Source organism: Leuresthes tenuis, unplaced genomic scaffold (genome assembly GCF_036924035.1).
Source record: "Leuresthes tenuis unplaced genomic scaffold, fLeuTen1.0.hap1 SCAF_18, whole genome shotgun sequence".
Taxonomy (NCBI): Eukaryota; Metazoa; Chordata; class Actinopteri; order Atheriniformes; family Atherinopsidae; genus Leuresthes; species Leuresthes tenuis.
The window spans coordinates 14,496,238-14,514,517 of NW_027325372.1; the positions used below are offsets into that span (position 1 = coordinate 14,496,238).

The 18,280-nt window shown below is 42.9% G+C and overlaps 3 protein-coding genes across 5 annotated transcripts in view; 2 read left to right on the forward strand and 1 right to left on the reverse strand.

Moving 5' to 3' along the window:
- zcchc17 (zinc finger, CCHC domain containing 17) overlaps positions 1 to 18,280 on the reverse strand; it is a 190,822-nt gene that overhangs the window by 89,630 nt on the left and 82,912 nt on the right. The window lies entirely within an intron of this gene.
- On the forward strand, positions 2,976 to 7,416 carry nobox (NOBOX oogenesis homeobox). Its single transcript, XM_072370079.1, has 6 exons — positions 2,976 to 3,032; positions 3,473 to 3,618; positions 3,703 to 3,836; positions 4,553 to 4,814; positions 5,744 to 6,054; positions 6,980 to 7,416. The coding sequence occupies exons 1-6, from the start codon at positions 2,976 to 2,978 to the stop codon at positions 7,414 to 7,416; spliced, it is 1,347 nt and encodes a 448-aa protein (XP_072226180.1).
- On the forward strand, positions 11,894 to 17,398 carry matn1 (matrilin 1). 3 transcript variants are annotated; one of them, XM_072370720.1, is made up of 10 exons: positions 11,894 to 12,748; positions 13,870 to 14,054; positions 14,133 to 14,297; positions 14,398 to 14,620; positions 15,483 to 15,611; positions 15,708 to 15,880; positions 15,961 to 16,192; positions 16,297 to 16,449; positions 16,554 to 16,634; positions 16,741 to 17,398. In XM_072370720.1, exons 1-10 carry the CDS (start codon positions 12,661 to 12,663, stop codon positions 16,788 to 16,790), a joined length of 1,479 nt encoding a protein of 492 aa, XP_072226821.1. In that variant the 5' UTR covers positions 11,894 to 12,660; the 3' UTR covers positions 16,791 to 17,398. The 3 variants fall into 3 exon arrangements, with proteins under 3 accessions (XP_072226821.1, XP_072226822.1, XP_072226823.1); XM_072370721.1 differs by having other exon boundaries at positions 11,895 to 12,748; positions 15,489 to 15,611; XM_072370722.1 differs by lacking the exon at positions 15,483 to 15,611 and having other exon boundaries at positions 11,896 to 12,748.

Consider the following 18,280-nt stretch of genomic DNA (forward strand, 5'->3'; position numbering starts at 1 on the left):
ATATTCATGAAACCCACAGGGATTAATTGGATTAATCATACTGTGCCTGTCATATTCAGTTAAGGACTATAGATCTGATTTTTACTAAACAATCTACAGCTTTATCAACTTTTAATTTCACCAGGTTTTCATGGGGGTGGGGGTCTGTTTTATGATTCAGTGATTGGCTGCTTCTCTTTCGCCCCTCACGTGATCATTTCCCGTCACACTACTGAGCTCGAGAGAGCTAATCAATCAATCAACCTCATTAACCCGCAGTCCCGGAGTTATTCGCCTTATGACACTGTGTGACTTAATTGATTATTAGCAAGAGTTTATTGGTTTTGACGGTGGTATGAGTCACTATGGATGAAGACTGTGATTTGGCTGAAGAATTTGGTAAGGACACTTAATTGTTTTATTGGTTCATTGGCTCGTCTCCAGCGTTGGTTTTTTTCACCTGCAGGACGACGACGAGCTTTCCTCGACTTCTTTATCACTTTGTAAACTTTGAAAGACTTCAATTTAAGCGCCCAATCTTTCCCCGTGAGTGCAGCTCCCGGTGCTGCTCAGCACCACGGAGACAATTTTAAAACTTATTAACATTTACGACCTGCTGCTTGGACAAGTTAGCTTAGTCTTAGCTGCAGCTAGCCGCGCGGAGTTAATTAACGGGCAGGTGAGGCTGCACGAGGCGCTGCACAGCTGGGACACTAATTAAGTCACTGCAGTCTGGAGCTCCTGAGGATGACGTTTATCAGTTTTTTTTTTTGTTTGTTTAATTCAACATGAAGGTCAACGACCTGCATGAAGTATGAGAGACAATTTTTCGACCGGTATCATGCTGTTTCTTTCAGATTCTTTCATTACAAAATGATCATTTATCATCAGTTAGTTGCTGATCTAACTGATGAAGTGAATAAAATGTATTGAGTCATCAATGAGTTTCTAACCAGAAGAATGTCATTTATGTACAGAAATACATTTGAATGTATTATATATATATGTATATACACGCTCGCACACAGCAAGTGCTAAAATAAAACCTTTCAAACATCAAGGCACTCAAGCTTCCAATCTCCGGGGGTGTAAGTGGAATACATGACGGGGACAGTGTTAAAAAACACTCTTGCTTCAATCTTTTGCAGACTGTCCGAGCCTTCTTTGTGAGGAACTAGAGGATTTGGAGACAAAAAACACCCAAGAGAAGACAAACGAATGGAAAGATGAGGGAACTGAGACTGTATTTAGTCAGAAGGATGATGAAGAGGCAGCAGAGGAGATGGAGCGTGGAAAGAGGATTAGGGGGGAGGAGGAGGAGGAGGAAACGGAAAATGAAGTTGCATTGGAGAAAGAACTGATGATGATGAAGGGAGAGGAGGAGAAGCAGGTGAACCCCACCAGTAGGATGGAAGTGGAGGAGGCACAGGATGTCCAGATGGAAGACAAAGCGAGTGAGAGCACCAGTGAAAAGAATGCTGATGAGCAGGAGAATAGGGTGACACAAAGTTCAGAACTGAGAGCCGAGCAGAAGAAGAGTAGGAAGAGGCGAGGTAAGAAGCAGAGTGAGCAGGTACGGAACAGGAGAGGAGTAACGGTTGCCAGTGAGAGGTCTGAGGAGGAAAAGAAAAGTCAGATACAAGAGATGTCAGTGATGCTCTCAGAGGAGAACGTGGGTCTGCCTGAGTCGTCCGTTGGCCTGATGAACAGTTGTGACTTGTCTGACCCAGTCTACCTGGGTTTTGGTGGGGGTGGGCTGTATTGCCCTCCAGTCCCCATTCCCCTAATGTACTCTTCACAACCTTCAGTCCCGATCCCGCCTGCACCTCCTCAAGCACAGGGGACAAAACGACCTCACAGCTCCCCTCTGACTTATAATCTGCCCCAGCAGGACCCTCAGCCTCTCGAGGTGAGATGATGGATTTCCTCACCGACTCACACCTCATCCTCTTCTGTGTGTTTGCACATTAAAGTTGAAACATTCACACCAAATACGTTTTTTATATTTTTAGTAGAGGAAGTAAAATTCTGTCGATTTAACACTCCTTTGCTGCGCATGAGGTTTGCTCTTTGCATGTTTTGACTAGAGCTCAACAGGTTTCTTATGATAACTCATTCACCGTGTATAATTACAGCCTAATGTGCCATGAAATGATGTGCACCTACAGCCCCGTTATTAATGGCTTCACAAATGAAGCCATGTTTTGAGCAACAGCAAAAACTTCCCCTGACTGTAACAGTTCTATTTCCAAAATGAAAGAAACCACAATTTAACCATATCAAATAAGAAAATACCGATTGCTTTGCAATAACTTGGCCTATAAGTGTGGGACAGTTGCAGTGCTGGTATAATAAACACGAGTAAAGTGGAGCTCAACCAGTCAGGTACTAGTTTGATTGATGGGGTATTTAAAACCACCTGGTAAGTGATCAGTTTGACTTTTTTCTTGAGGTGGCAGCTTTCTCAAATGTGAGTATTGGCCTCATTCTGTCTTAAATTAGGTTTAATTTGATAGGTTTAGACAGCAGTTTGAAAACAACCTTGGGCTCTGGATAATTGCAGTGAGCATTTTTCATGTAATGAATCAACACAGAAATGAGAAAAGTATTGCCTGTATGCTGTAGCCCTTAAGGATAGACATGTCAGCAGCACACAAGAGACGTACACAGACAGCACTGGGAATTAACTGCTATTAAATTAACTGCAGTAACTTTTTTTTTCTTATGTTACATTGCCTTCAGTTGATTATAACAGTGTACTGTTTAAAAATGTGGTTGAGCCACTGTGGTAAAGCCACTTTACAGGAACTATACAGGGAAGTAAATTATATTAAACTAAATTTTACTGAGATTTTAAGACCTAAGTTAATCTTTGTCTGGTTCATGGCAGATGGAGATAACTCAAGTCTACTCCACTCGCCGCTCCATCCGCTACAGCACCAGGGGTCGAGGCCGGGCCCTCAGCCTCCCTCTGCTGCCAGGGTTAGAGCCTGTGGATGGCTGCTCGCTGCCGCCTGCACCGAAGAAGAAAACACGGACCCTCTACAGTACAGGTGTGTAACGTTTTAAAATTTTTTTTTTTTTTTTAACGTGTTCAGATTTGAGATTTATTTTGCAAGTACTTAACCTGTAGTGGTTGTGTGTGTTTGTGTACACTTGGCTGTAGACCAGTTGGAGCATTTAGAAGCCCTGTTCCAGGAGGACCACTATCCTGATGCAGAAAAGAGGAAAGTCATTGCTGCATCTGTTGGTGTCACCCCTCAGAGAATTATGGTTAGACTGTCGTCCTTCTGTTTTTGGTCTTCTGAGAAATTCTAATTAAGATCTTTCTTTTTCTGTGATCCACTAAATGTTTTGTATACAGAGGGAGTTTTCCCTTCCTCATTGTATTCCTTACCCACCCCTCTCATGCTGTTTGCAGCATCTTCTGCTTTTTAATACAAGCAGAAGATACTGGTAAAGATGTCTTCCTGTCCATGTTTCCTTGTTCCAGGTCTGGTTTCAGAATCGGAGGGCTAAGTGGAGGAAAGTACGCTCCATCACAGCAAAAGCTGAACCTTCACAGAGTAGAGCTGAATACAGTTGCAGCAGTCCCAGTCACAAAATCAAACCCACCCTGCCCACACTTGCTTCCAACAGGTGTGTCAGTGTTAGCCCTATGGTCTTGTCTTTATTTGAGACTACTTTCTTGTTTGATTTACTGTCAGTTACTTTCCTCCTTAGGAAGGGAGCTTCTGCTTTTTCTGGACACTTTGCTGCTTCAATACCTCAGATCGGTCCTGCAACTACTTTCCCCACACTGTCCACTCAGACCCCACCTTCCTACAACAACCTGCTGGCCAGCCTCAACAGCCCAGGTGCACAATCCACATTGTAAAACACAATTTGATAAGAGTCATGATGCCTTTTAAAATTGGAAGGTTTTGATAAGTAATGAGCTCAAACTAGGTTTGCTGATTCTTTGTCTGTATGATGAAGTAGCAGAGCAGCTGCACCTTTTAAGAGTGCCTTTTAAATTACCTGGTCTTAAGGTTTCCTGTATTTTAACCGTTAGCAGGAATTCATCTTTGCGGTGTGTTCTTATGCAATTTTGTTTGTTCAGACCTTGGCCTCGCAACATGAGGCGCCCCAGCAGGGTGCCTTGTCACCGCTGGCTCATGTTGATTTGGTGTATAAGAGCCCCAACACAGCTCAGGTCTTTGCAACATCAACATGTGTATAAGGTTTAAGTTTATACTTAACACAGCTTTGTGTGAGATTAGTGTTGGCACATCAGCTGTTACAACACAGATATATGAGAAAAAACATGCAGGCTATCCTGTACAATGTTGCAGCTGGCTTAGTCCTGTTTTTTTATTCCTAATTGTGATCTTCATGGCTTTATAACTAAGTAACTCCCATTCAGTTGCATTATAAACCATCTATGTTAAGTGCATTTTCCTACATAAAAGGAGCTTTATCTCTTGATGCCTTTATAAATCTATTAATTCAGTTAACCAGCTTGCATGTTGTGACTAGAAACCAGACTACAATTTTTCTCTTTTCTCAGTTTTTAATCGGCTTTATATTACAGGTCAATGCAGAGGGCGAGAGATGGGTCAGCACCAGCTTTCATCTCAGGGAAGTTTGCCAGAGTATCACCCCCGTCCCATGCACAGCCCTCCCCCTCTGCGGCGAGCCAGCCTACCTCTTTTCACAACGGCCTACAACCCTGTCAGCCCCACTCCATCTCTCCTCAACACTCCAGCCCACACCCCACCTCTCTTCCTCGATGCTCTGGAAGGTGGCTCCTCTTTGGCTCATTGTGACACCCAGTCTCTGCAGACTGACACCAGGTCAGCCCCACTCTCAGCAGACTGTGACATGAATGCCTGCGGATGATTCAGAAGTGGATAAGTATAAGAACTGACAGGGAGACAGAGTAGGTAGAAAGGGCTCATGTGAGATGATGGTGGCTCACACAGTGTTTGCAGTAGTAGGGTGTCGGTTTGAGCTGGTTGTCTGAAACTTGACTTTTGTACAAAGTCAAGTGTGTTTGACTGCAGTTGGATATTGAAGCTTTAAAACAACACACAATGGAAGACGGTACACAAACAGTATGTATCATTACATTTCTCAGTTTGCTGTGAGCCTCCTTACAGGATCAATTTACTCAAATCTTCTAAAAAAAAAAAAAAGGTATTAAGAACTTGTGTTCAGCAGTGTTTGGGAGGGAAAAATGGTGTTTCTGTTTCTCCCACGCCAATGAGAATTGTAAAGAAGGAATGAAACGTCAGTATGATTATTTCTGCCCTTTAAGATTGCTCTCTGCATCCTTTGCTTGCTGCTTTTGTACCTTGTTTTGGCTCCTGTACATCTGAAACCCTGGAAACAGTAGCTTCCTCTCACAGTCAAGCCTTGATTGGGCCTGAATGCTCCCTTAGAAGGTCTAAATGCACAAAAGATAAGAGTAGGATCCTCCTGTTTCACTTTATTTATATCCCCTGAGAGTGGTGTTTAATTTCCATAACACTTTCAAATATAGACACAAAGCTTGTACCTTCAATATTTGAGGCTGGTAGCAAAAGCTCTGAAAACCCACAATTGTAACTAAATATCTAGTTGCATGGTGAGATATTGCCGCTAGCGGTAGTTTAGATTTTTGTCAAACCTTGCTCATCTTTTCCAGCAGCTTTCACCCTTCAACTCTTGAGGGGACTTTTTAGTTACACACTCGATATCTGCTCGTGCGTGATGACAAAATTCCCCTTTGTGTTGTCCTCAGTTCACTCTTCGACTTCGCAGAGAAACTCGATTACCAGGCGTCCAGCCAGCAGAACAACAGTCTCTCTTACCAGCTCCAGACCTCCTTTTCTACCAGCCAGCACCAGCCTCAAGCATCTCTACCCCACATGACCTACCTTACTCCATCACCCTACCTCACCCCAAACCCTCCTGATTCCAATCCTGCCTCCTACCTGACTTTTGGTCCTGGAGGAAACTCTGCTGGGGTGGTGACTTACTCCACTGGAGGTCAAGCCTACTTCCAGTCCCAGAACGCTGGACAAATGCTGCTGCAGTCAACTGGTCAACATGGTGAGTCACTGAGAAGAAAGGAGTCACATTAAATATGTTGATTGAAATGGACAGAATTATACAAACTGCCATAAACTACAACCCTGTTTCCAAAAATCTAAATAAGACTAGAATGCACAGATTTGAAAATGATTTAAACCTTAAAGTAAATTGAAAAAGGAAAGAATTTGAAGCAAAATAATTTGTTTTTTAAAGAAAAGGTTGAGATTGAGTATTTAAAGAGGAACTCCATAATTTTTTAAACCTAGACCTTATTTCTGGCATGAAATATGTTTATCTACTGTTTAGCCAACAGATCTGGTACATTTTAGATTAAAAATTACTGCAGCACAGACCAAAGCTGTACAAATGTACAGTGCAGGAATTATTTTGATATTATTTTGATATCCTGCTTTAAATCCTGCTTCTTTGAATTTAGGAGCTTAACAAATTATGTTTATGATTGAATGGCTGAGCAAACTTATGTTTACAAGTAAGAACATGCCTTTATTGTGCATATCTCTAGTTATTATGACACCTATTATTCTTCACTACTTTTCTTTTGGAGAAGAAAGCCATCAGATAGGCAAACTACATATTTGAAAAGTGTAAAACATTGCTACTCTGTGAATAAATACTACAAAATTCAAAGATTCCAAAAAGGGAAATGGTTTTTGGTTATTTCAGTTGCGTACTGTGGATTTGGCAGGTGAGAATAATTAATCTGGATGACAGCTGCAGTGTATGAAGACGGTTTGCAGGACGTTCAACAGCTGCTGGGCTAAGTTAGAGATGAGATGAGAAAGGTGTCGTAATTATGGGACACAGGATATGAGAACCAGGCACATAAGGGAGTTATGTTGGGGAAAATAACAGTACAAGTAGTGTTGAAGTGAATTGCTTCCAATAAAGCTGAATTATTAAATGTTTGTTTTTTTCCATCCAGGTGGAATACCGGCGTACCCTTCGTACCCGTGGGGTAATGTCTATGGTCAGCCAGCCTTGCACCAGCGTGCTTCATGCCCACCCACATACCCTGCTAGCTTGGGATCTGCTCGAGACCACGACACTCCCTCTACCACCAGCCTGTCTCTTCCTTCATTCTTCCCAGGGGGAGACCACGGGCCGTCACAGGCAAACTTCCAGCATCCGTCACTCGCCACAACTAACTCCATCACTGTCCTTCCACCTGTGTCAACTCTGCGGCCTTCGTGCCTCAGAGCAGAGACGACTCCAACCACAGCCTCATCATTGCTGCCTTCCCAGGTCAACTCAGCTTCTCCAGAAAGTCCATCAGTGCCATCTTGTGTTAAAATGGAGTATGACAGCCCTCGAGAGATTCACAGCCACTTCCACTGCGACTTCTCCCCAATACACTTTTGACTCTGTGTGTGTGTGTGTGTGTGTGTTTAAACCATCTGTAAATAGAATAATTGTACTTTTTCTATATTTTCTATTTGTATTATTATTAAGATTTTCTCAGTGGAAATGTTAACATTATTGGGCTGCATTGGGCTCAGCTGCAATAAATGCTTGTTGCGCTAACCATTTATTTATTTTACTTTGTTTTTTATTTACGACTTAAATCTTTATCACACACCTTTAGATGACAGATAATTTTGATTAAGACAGTTTTGTTGTGAATCGTCAGAGCAGTTGTTTGTTTTTATACCCCGTCAGAATATTTGCGAGTGCATGTTTTTATGTCCTGCTTCAGCCACCTCCGATAAAGAGATGTTATCGAGCTAGAAAATAACAGAGGTGTAAACAAAACTGAAACAACTTTGTGTGTTCTGTGCTTTAATGCAGTTCTTAAAGAATACAGTATATGTTTCAGGCTATGATAGTGATTGGAGTGATTGGTAAAGAGCTGTACCATATTTAAGAATAAATACACTAAAGAGGCCTTTGTAATTATACAAATATGTATGTTTGTTGAATCCTAATCGCTTTCTTGTGAGCTGGTCAGTAGCAGCACAGAGATCAGTGCATGATTTAAACGAGATATGGACGGTGAAGTCAGTCGCCCACAATACTAAAACACAGCTGGCTTAAATGAAATAACATTGTGCATTTGTTCATGTGACAATGAAATGTTCAGCAGGGAAACCTTGGGTCCTTGCTGTGATGGATGCCGTATCACCCGCCTAAATACTGTTCCCTAAAGACAGGCGCCGGACACCACAGTACATCACTAGAGGTTCCATGGTTTTAGTAATGGGATTGTTGGTTTTTCTCAACATCTGACGACTCCTGAGGTAAGCCGCAGCTAAGGGCTGGTTCCTAAATTAAGATAACGTCAGTAAAAGTCTTAAGGCAAAATAGGGGAACTTGAAATAATGAATACCTCTCAGCAACACCTGATTTCAGTTCAGGGTTTCACCTTATCTCAACCCTGATTTTAAACCCACAGGTTGGTGCCATTTCACATGTTGGGGTCTAAAAATGATTAATTTTTTTTTCTTTAAAAGATGTCCCTCCATTGCAGATTTTTACAGTTTCTAATCTGATGGGGAAACTAAGGACAGAGTTGTCTTGAGGATATTAGTCTCCCATGCAATCCTTTATCCAGCCCAAATCCTTAATCTGTGTTGCCATCTGCTGTGTTCATACACTTACTGCACTTTCCGCTCTGTTTATTCTTAGTATGCAAGTTGGTTATAAGAGCATACGGGAACCAAATCTCTTTCTGAACATCTGAGAGAGCTGAAGGCATTCTCCTGAGACTGGGGGAAAAAAAAAGATTATTCGGGGGTAGCGTGTCAGTTTTCTCTCTATAGTGCAAGTAAAACCAAGTTTCTTAACTCCAGTCCTGAATTAAAGTGGAGCTTAAAGTGTTTAATGGATGATATGGTTGTAAAAAAAGAACTATTTGATGAGGGTAAAGAGGAGGTGGCAGGCAACAAGGGAGCAGATAAATGAAGGGGGGAGTGAGACAGTCGGTTGGTCTGGGAACAAGGGAAGAGAGCCGAGATGAGCTGTTGCTATGGGAGTAGAGGAGGATGATGGGTTGCCAGCAGGCGTGGGAGGGAGACAACGATGGGAATGAAGTGTTGGTAGCACAGGGTTCTGGGATGAACAGAACTGTTGGTTATGTAAGGGCAGTATTTGGGTTTTTAATGAACCTCTCTTCCTGCGAGCTGGCTGCTGAACTGTTATAGTTGGCAGGGGAAGAGCAACATAAACACGCAAATTCAGACGCATGAAAACTCCATTCGCTGCGCAGATTTCTTCTGCCCAAAGACACACACCTTCGTTTCAGGAATGAAGAGAGAGAGAGCTCTTTTCAGACCAACTGCGGCGATGTTTTTGCTCTGGACTTTATTTTTCTTGTAGGTGAAGTCTGACATTGTGCGTCTGCTCCAGTGTAATATATGTGTGTAGTTTCAAACTCCTTCATATTCATGTGTCTGGGAGCCTCCGCGTGTGACTGAGGAGAGCTTCTTGTCGGTTTAACTTTGTAATTAATTTTTCCAGGACTTTGCTTGTATGAACAGAGAGAGCTCAGAGCACAGCGTGAGCGCACTAGTGTGGGCCCGTCTTTAAGCGAACGCTCGTGTGTGTGTGTGTGTGTGTGTGTGTGTGTGGTTGAGTGAGTGCAGGTATGGGATGCTTCTGTCCGCCCCACTGCCACCGTGTCAATATTTGCACAGTATTCTGAGATTTGAAGAAAGGCAACTTGTTTCAATATTTATGGATGTGGTCAAACATGAAATCCTCGCAGTCTTTCCAAACTCCCCGACAGTATGCACGCACACGCTCTCTCTGCCCAACTCAGGGGGAGTCAATTAAAACCTTGCACTGCAAGGTTAGTGTTGAGGTTTATTGATATAGGCGGATAAAGTTTATTAATATAACATATTGAAAGTAATGATGTTGGTGGCAGAACAAAAACAAACAGGCCAGGCGTGTAGCTGCTTCAAATTGGGTTTAAGTTTTTATTTAGAAGATATCCCAAGCTTTTTTTGGTTTGGGGGGGGGGGGGTTAGAAGAATAGGCACCTATGTAACTTATTTGGATACAATAAATAAGGTGACTCAAATGTTTAAAGACAAAGACAAACAGTAGGTATGACGGAGGTGAAATATCTGAACCTAACTTTGCTGATGGTAAATATTTAATTGTAGCTTTATATAAAAACACTGTAAGGCTGACATGGAAGGATTTGTTTGCTTTGTACTATTTTTCATTTACTTTAATGGTCTGGCAGAGCCATTGTGAAGACTTTACTAAATTGAGATGCCTGGAGTGGTTTGGCTGTTGGCAGAGAAAAAAGGGCTTACAGGAACATTTCCTTTTTCGGTGAAAAAGCAAACAAGCCATGTCTTCTTATTGGTTTTCTATTTTGCTACCAGCAGGTAAAAGGATATGGAGAGAGAAGGGAAAATGGAGACCTGACGAGGCGTAATCAGGGACATTTGTTGTGGTGATGTGTGATAGTTACTGAAATGAGTTAATTCTCTGCAGGGGAAAATAATTTGATCCGTGCTGAAACATATACTAATCAACCAATTATCTGTTTGTGTTTTGTTTTTCTCTCTCAGAAGTGTTCATGAGCCCCTGCAGTGGTTTTTGCTACACAGTGATGTCTGTATTTAAGGTGGTACTGCATGAAGATCAATGCCTTTATCTGTTTTGAAAACCCGTTACTTGATTCTTTGACTTTCAGTGGTGTGAGGTAGTGCAGAAGATGGAATCCCCCAAATCTCAACAATCAATATCAACAATTTTTCACAACTCGTAGAATAGTCTGCCTCTTTTTGGATCTTCTGTCTGTCACAACAATTTGTCCCAGTCTTTTTGGTAACAGGGTTGTGCTGCCATTGATCAATATGCCAGCCGTTCTTCTCGAAAAAAGCTTCTCTCTGTTGATAGAATGTCAGGAAGTAGTGATCACAATTTAACTGAACCATGAATGAACCATGGATGGGGGAGTAATCACGAAGATCCAGAGGACAAAGACAAAAAACAGAAACTGCTACCAGGTGACAGGTACTTGTCTGCTTTTGCTCAAAACGGTTGCCGATTATCAGTAAGTATAGAATTGAATGAGATGCTCTATTCTGAGCAGATAAAAGTAAATTGAAACCGAGTATCTTAAAATTGTTTTGAAATGATCGTGTGGCAGAATGCTGATGGATGCAGGTATGGCTCCTCTTGCTACCTGCTGTTGTGTGTTTCTGTTCACCCTGCCAAGTAGCCTAGGTTACATAACCTGTGTGTGTGTTTGTCCCCTGTAGAATGTTTGCGTGTTGCAAAATATGTGTGCATGTTGTGTCTTCCGTTAAGGCAAACAGAGTGTTCCCAGAGAAGGCACCATGTCCAGGAATAACATCATGCCTCTTTCATCGTGGAACCGTCGCCACAACACGCACACACGCACTCTCTGTTCGGTGAGCCCTGCAGCTTGTTCTGAAGGAAATTTGTCCAGCTAGTCGCTCTACTGTACAGCGCGAGCCCCAGCGTACTCCCCTCCCAGACTACCCCCTCAATTGCAGCTTGTTTGGGGGGTTTTATGGATGGTGTGCGTATGTGTGGAGGAGGAAGGGGGGGGGGGGGGTGTTACAGAGGAATGCAGGATAGAGCAGGTCGGGTGGAGTGGGATGTTGGAGGGGAAAATAGGGGTCTCTGTTTAATGTGCATGTGGACTCTGTAGAGGCATTACAGATGTGTATGTGAGCTCATTGATGAAAGTGTGTTTTGCTACTGTTTACTCCACTGAGGCCCTCTGCCTACCTGACAGTGCAGAGGACAGCGATGGAGACGAGAAAACGAGGTTCAAACTGAAAATCTGATGCTTTTTTTTTAAAAATCCACATTTGTTACCTTTAAACAGTATCTGTGTACGATCTGCTATGTGGTAAAACTGGTTCGAAAGATGACGAAGTGTAATGTTTTAAGAATGACAGAAAGAAACTGAAGTGACAGAAATCTCACAAAGTGCTACTCGTGATTTAGTCACACCAACTGAAGAAGCCAGGAAATGGCTTGTATGCTTAAATTTATACAAAAATGCACACACACCGCGTACGGGAACACTGTGGGCTGTGTACGGTGGCTCAACTTCACTTCCACCCCATAAATGTGTGTTTGCTATACAAGGGAACATGGAGAGAAAAGAGGAATTCATATTGGTGTTTATTTGAGCTTTGGCCAAATCCAACCTCGGGCAGCAACGTTGGCGCACCCTCAACACCAAACCCCAGTCGCTCCTGTACCCCCAGCCAGACACACGCATACTGTACACACGCGAAGGGGCTCAAGCACACACACAAGGCGAATGTACTACTTTCACATACACACCTACCTGTCCATACTGATCGTATCAAGGTGCGTTTGTCTTTCCCTGCCCACCGTTTTAGGTCCTCCCAGAGCAGGTATTTCCCTCTCTTTCCCACAGACGCGCGCATTTACACGGAGAGGCACTGTAGCTGTGGTGGGGGGGGCTGTTTGTGGGCTGAGTGTGTGAAGCTCCAGCATTGATAACCTGCAACGCAGAGTCACTTAGTCTCACTTTGTGGCCATCCCCGTCGCCTGGAACTCCCTTCGCCTTGCTCTGTCTCCTTTCTGCTTCTCACTGTAGGACCGTCTGCGGCCGCGCTCGGACCCCCGCCTTTAGTTGTCACCATGACACCTTCCCCGCCGCTTTTCCTGCTGCTGCTCGGCCTCGTGGGAGCGCAGGCCACCTTGGACCTTCGCACAGCCGCTGCCATGGGTAAGATTGACCTTTAACCCCTAAATCCTGAGCCTAACCCCAGATTTGATGCACCACATGGGACACTGCTTCCTCTCTATTTTCAGCATGCAGTTTTTTACAGCGAGTAGATGGTCTCTGGCCTCAACTGGTGGGAAAATTGATAAACCGAAATCCACTTGTCCAGTTGTTTAAAATTTGACACCTTTATTCTGAATGCACTCTTTCTCAAGTTAATGGCTGTGTGTAAAGTTGCTGCTCCGGTGATTTCCGATCCACTTAGGAGAACAAGCTCAGAGAATTTACAGAGTGGTTTTAGTGGGAAAGCTTGAAAGTGGTTTAAATCCATGTCTGAGCACTGTTATTAGTGTTGTTAAAAGGAATACACAGTCCTTTTTTTTCTGTAAAGGTCTTTGTATTTTCTGTGGGCTTTTATTGTGAGTAAAAGACCTGACTGAGATAAGTTAGTTAGTGTTGCCAATTGTGGTTTTTGTAATCGCGGTGGGAGCTTTAAAGAGTGTATTTGCACAGTTTGGACGACTGTTGCTTTTATGACGACTGTAGGGAGGGAGGTGAAGGGTGAGAAGGGAGATCAGTGATATTTATCAGATGCTGGACGTTTTTGTATAGCAGCAATTAATTTTGACAAGTCCACCAAAGTCTGTGCTCTTCTTTCTTTATCATCAGCAAAATTCAGACCTTATAAACACACGTGGTTTGCCCATCAGGTGTTTCCAGCTCAGAATTTGAGGCTTTTTCGGGAGAAATATCTGCATTTATTGAACTCATTTGTTGAATTTGTCAAGCTGATAAAATGCTAGTTGTTAATCCAATAAATTAAGACGAACATAGTAGGTTTCCTGGCCAATTCTTTCTCCATCTATAACTTTCTTCCCTCCACCCACGTTGCCTCCATTCCTCCTGTTTCTGTTTCCATCCACTTCCACTCATATACATCTTCTCTCTGCCCTCCCCTTTCCCTCCCATTCTCCCTTAACCCCTCCTACAACTCCCACTCTAAAAATGTTTCTATCTCCGTTTACTTTTTTAGAGAACAAAATCACGATTAATGTTTTATAAATGTATAAAATGTTTCTTTATTATTAGGAGATGAGTCTTTAATTGCATTTTTCATTGTGTAGCATCAGGTCTGTGCAAGACCCGCCCCACAGACCTTGTGTTCATCGTTGACAGCAGCCGTAGTGTTCGGCCATCAGAGTTTGAGCAAGTGAAGGTCTTTCTGGCAAAAGTCATTGAGGGGCTGGATGTTGGACCCAATGCCACCCGTGTGGGAGTCGTCAACTATGCCAGCCGCGTGAAGAACGAGGTATGGATATGATATAGATGTGTTTTCCACCATTTTATTTCACCGATCCCAGCTCACTGTGCTGTGATGGAACTATAGGTGTCCTTGAAGACTTACCGCACCAAAGCTGGGCTGATCAGGGCTGTGACCAAAATCGAGCCCCTGTCCACTGGAACAATGACTGGCCTGTCCATCCAGTTCGCCCTCAATGTTGCCTTCAGTGAGGGCGAAGGCGCTCGTGTCAAATCTCCCGATATCAGCAAGGTCCAACATGCATTTTATACACTCTCACAAACCAGTTTATTCCGATTGCACAACCTTGATTGCCACTTCGTATCATCTTCTTAAACCTCTGCTTTCACAGGTTGCAATTATTGTGACAGACGGTCGCCCTCAGGACAACGTGAAGGATGTGGCTCAGCGTGCACGAGATGCAGGCATTGAGATTTTCGCCATCGGTGTGGGACGTGTAGACATGAGCACGCTGAAGCAGATGGCCAGTGAACCACTGGATGACCATGTGGACTATGTGGAGAGCTACAGTGTCATTGAGAAACTCACCAAGAAGTTCCAGGAAGCCTTCTGTGGTAAGAGGGCAGAGGATTAGAGATACTAATTCACTTATGTTTGCAATAAAAAGAAAAAAGAAAAAAAGGCAGCAGCAGGAAAGAGACATTAGTCAAGGCTAGATGAAATTAAAGAAATTAAAGAGTTGGACATTGTTATTCATGACTTCATCCCTGTGGAGAAGTGTCCGGTGCCCCCCCCCCATACTGAGGGTAAGGTGTCAGGACTGTCATCTTTTATTCCAATTTATTGTCCTCCCTTTTGTCCTCTATCCACAACAAGACTGCAGTATATTGATCCAGTCATTTAAAACTTCCAGTGCATGACGACATTGGGGCAGAAAACAATCTTTTGGAATGAGATTTGCTCCTGTTCTTCAGTCAACTCTCTCATAACCGAGAGGCGCGACTGATCTATCTGTAATTATAAATCCATTAGGGATAATTATTAAAACCTCTAATTACTGATGCCCTTCGGCGCTCTGTCTGCAGCAGTTTCCACTGCTGTCTGCTGCTCGCTTTGCAGCAGCCAGTCTCACTGCAGATGTTTCATCCAAGGGCAAAGTTGCATGGACTTGGACGAGCCTGTGTTTTAAATGTAGAAACGGCGCTGAAGACAAATCGGATTTTGTTTAAGGCTGCTCCAACCTTTTCCATCTGTTTGTTTTAAGGATCCACTGAAATCATGCATCATCCCTGACATACGATAAGTTGCTGAGGTCAGCTGCAGGTCACTGTGGATCATTAAAAATCTGTGCTAGAATTTCCCGTTTTCAAACTGACATAGTTTAATTTCTCCTCCTAACCCCACCCACCCACCCCCTTATTGTGTGCACTCCTACGTATGCTACTGTGTGTACGTGTGTGTTCCGCACGCACGCAGACACAGTGTCGGACCTGTGTGCCACTGGGGATCACGACTGTGAGCAGGTATGCATCAGCACCTCTGGATCATACAAGTGTGCCTGCAAAGATGGCTTTACCCTCATGGATGATGGTCGTAGCTGCAGTGGTGAGTGTATGTGTCTGAAGGTATTTGCCCAAGAGGGATCAACGCGCAGACACTTAAAATCCTCTGTTGTGTTTGTTTTTTTTTTTACATTACCAGCCTGCAGCAACGCCGCGACAGATGTTGTGTTTCTGATCGACGGCTCGAAGAGCGTCCGTCCTGAGAACTTTGAGCTGGTGAAGAAGTGGATAAACCAGATCATCGACAAACTGGACGTCTCTGAGAGCAAGGCTCATGTTGGGCTCGTGCAGTACTCCAGCACTGTCAGACAGGTATGGGTCAGTTTTTGTTACACCAGAATAAGCCACATCTTTCCCTCTCGTATCAGCGTCCTGATTTTGCTCCATCACAGGAGTTTCCCTTGGGTCGCCACAACAACAAGAAGGACCTGAAAGACGCCGTGAAGAAGATGGCCTACATGGAGAGGGGAACCATGACAGGCCAGGCTCTGGATTTCATGACAAGAAACAGCTTCAGTCCTGGTCAGGGTGCCCGGCCTGGAGTCGCAAAGGTGGGCATCGTTTTCACTGATGGACGCAGCCAGGATTACATTGGAGAAGCCGCTAAGAAGGCAAAGGACAATGGTAAGAGGAAGAGTGAAGATAACCTCTAATTCCCCGTGTGTAGGGAAACTAGAACTAGAAATATAGAATGTATATTTAAGACTGAACGTCCGTATGCATTGCAGGTTTTAAGATGTATGCTGTTGGAGTTGGTAATGCTGTTGAGAATGAGCTGAAAGAGATCGCCTCAGAGCCGACTGGAGAGCACTACTTCTACACCGCTGACTTCAAGACCATGACCCAGATTGCCAAGAAGCTGCAGATTAACATCTGTCAAGGTAGGAACGTTCCACTAAAGGCAAAGTTTATGAATGTTAGCATTATTAGATGCTATTTCACTGTGTATGCTGATAAAGGAAACTTGTGCCTTTTGATTCCGCAGATGAGGACCCCTGTGAATGTGACTCCCTTGTAAAGTTCCAAAAGAAAGTGGAAGATGCCCTCCAGGCACTAACAAAGAAAAATATCCTTTTTGTTGAGTGAGGATTTGATATCAGGTGGGAAGTGTTTAATGTTTCTGTCTCTTTTATTCACCGTCTTTACTGTTTCTGCCCTTGACAAAAACCTACTAGAGAATATGTCAAAGAGGATCGCTTTGCTGGAGAACAAAATCGTCTGAGGACTCGCATCCTTCTCTCCTCATCTAAACATCCGAAAACACACACACAGTTTTTCGTTTTACTTCCAGTAAAAGATTGAAGAGGAACCCCTGTGTGTGTTTGTGTGTGTGTGTGAAGCCACACCTCTGCTTGTACCCCAAGCTCTCCAAAACCACCTCTTTTCCCCTTCCTCACCCTTTTCCTCCCCTTGGGTCTCCTGGGATACAAACCGCCTGTTACCACGGGGACCATGCCTTTATGTTTGTTAATAAAAGTCTTCCCTCATAGGGAAACGGTGACGGTACACTGAAGGTTTTTTTTTTGCTTTGTTTTTTGAAGTTGAAGTTCCTGAAACCCCAGAGGTGAAGGATCGTGTGTCATGTCAAACGGAGCAGCACATCACCTCCACTTGTTTATGTTACTGTCATCTTTCCCTTCTTCCTTCAACTCTCTTCTTTAAGCCCCTCACAAAGTTATATTATATACAAGTAAATTAATATAAGAGTTATGTCTGATGATATGGATACACAAGTGATGTTTATTTTCCTAAATAAAAGTGTTTTGGGAAGTAAACAAAATTGTAAAACAATTATATGCGAGATTCAGGTTTCAACTACAAATGTATGGGCACATACTGGTAATTATACAAAGATGCGTTCTATTTGGTTAGTTTAATATATCGATGATTACATTTTCTGCCACGAATGATCTTGGTGGCTCTTTTTGATAAACATAGCAACATTACGTGAACAAAATCTAAATTGAATACATAGTTTTGTGCCGAGTCCTTTCTGGAAGCTGCAACAGTTTTTGGCTGCTTAGAAATCTGCTTAATGACAGAAACAATTCTGATGATCAAATATGATTTCATAAGTAAAGGTGCTGTCAAATTACTATTTAGAACTTAATTATTTTTGATTAGCTGGATGACATCAGTTACAAATGTCTTAGTTTCTATGAAGTGTTCAGAAATGTACTAAGTGAGTTCACAGATTCCATAGTGATTCACTCACCAAACAGATTTAAGTAACTTAGAAAATCTAACTGCACTTTTTTTTTTTTACGAGGTTTGTAACACATTACAGACATCAGAGAAAACCATTTTATGATTTTTTTCTTTTACAACATATTGTAATGTATAAGTATAGTGACATTTCTGAATGGTCCGGTCTGGTTTAGTTAAGGCAAAACCTCATATGGAGTGCTCACAAAAATGTGAAAGGTTGAATTATCAAAAGGAGAAAACAAACACAAAACCGGGGCAACAAAACAACCTCAAGGAGATGTAAAAGTTGAAAGTTTTTTTTTGTTTCTTAATCTGTCCCTCACTATTAAGCCTGGAGAGCCTCTGGTCTGTGTTGCTGAGGCCCTTTTTTTACGGCAGAGTTATAAGATAATTAAGCTAAACATAAACCAAAAACTAGAGCACGTTTATTTTATGTAAAATACAAAATACAGATTAAATGGTATTAGTTCACAGTTGGGATGTTTACATGTTAAGCGGCCTCTT

Excerpts from the sequence above, each read along its gene's own strand:
- nobox (XM_072370079.1), top strand. The coding sequence starts at position 2,976 with ATGGCTGCTCGCTGCCGCCTGCACCGAAGAAGAAAACACGGACCCTCT. Across the intron at positions 3,837-4,552 it reads GGCCAGCCTCAACAGCCCAG|GTCAATGCAGAGGGCGAGAG; the intron begins GTGCACAATCCA and ends TTTATATTACAG. Across the intron at positions 4,815-5,743 it reads TCTCTGCAGACTGACACCAG|TTCACTCTTCGACTTCGCAG; the intron begins GTCAGCCCCACT and ends TGTTGTCCTCAG.
- matn1 (XM_072370720.1), top strand. The coding sequence starts at position 12,661 with ATGACACCTTCCCCGCCGCTTTTCCTGCTGCTGCTCGGCCTCGTGGGA. Across the intron at positions 14,298-14,397 it reads AATCTCCCGATATCAGCAAG|GTTGCAATTATTGTGACAGA; the intron begins GTCCAACATGCA and ends CTGCTTTCACAG. Across the intron at positions 16,635-16,740 it reads CCAGGCACTAACAAAGAAAA|TAGAGAATATGTCAAAGAGG; the intron begins ATATCCTTTTTG and ends ACAAAAACCTAC.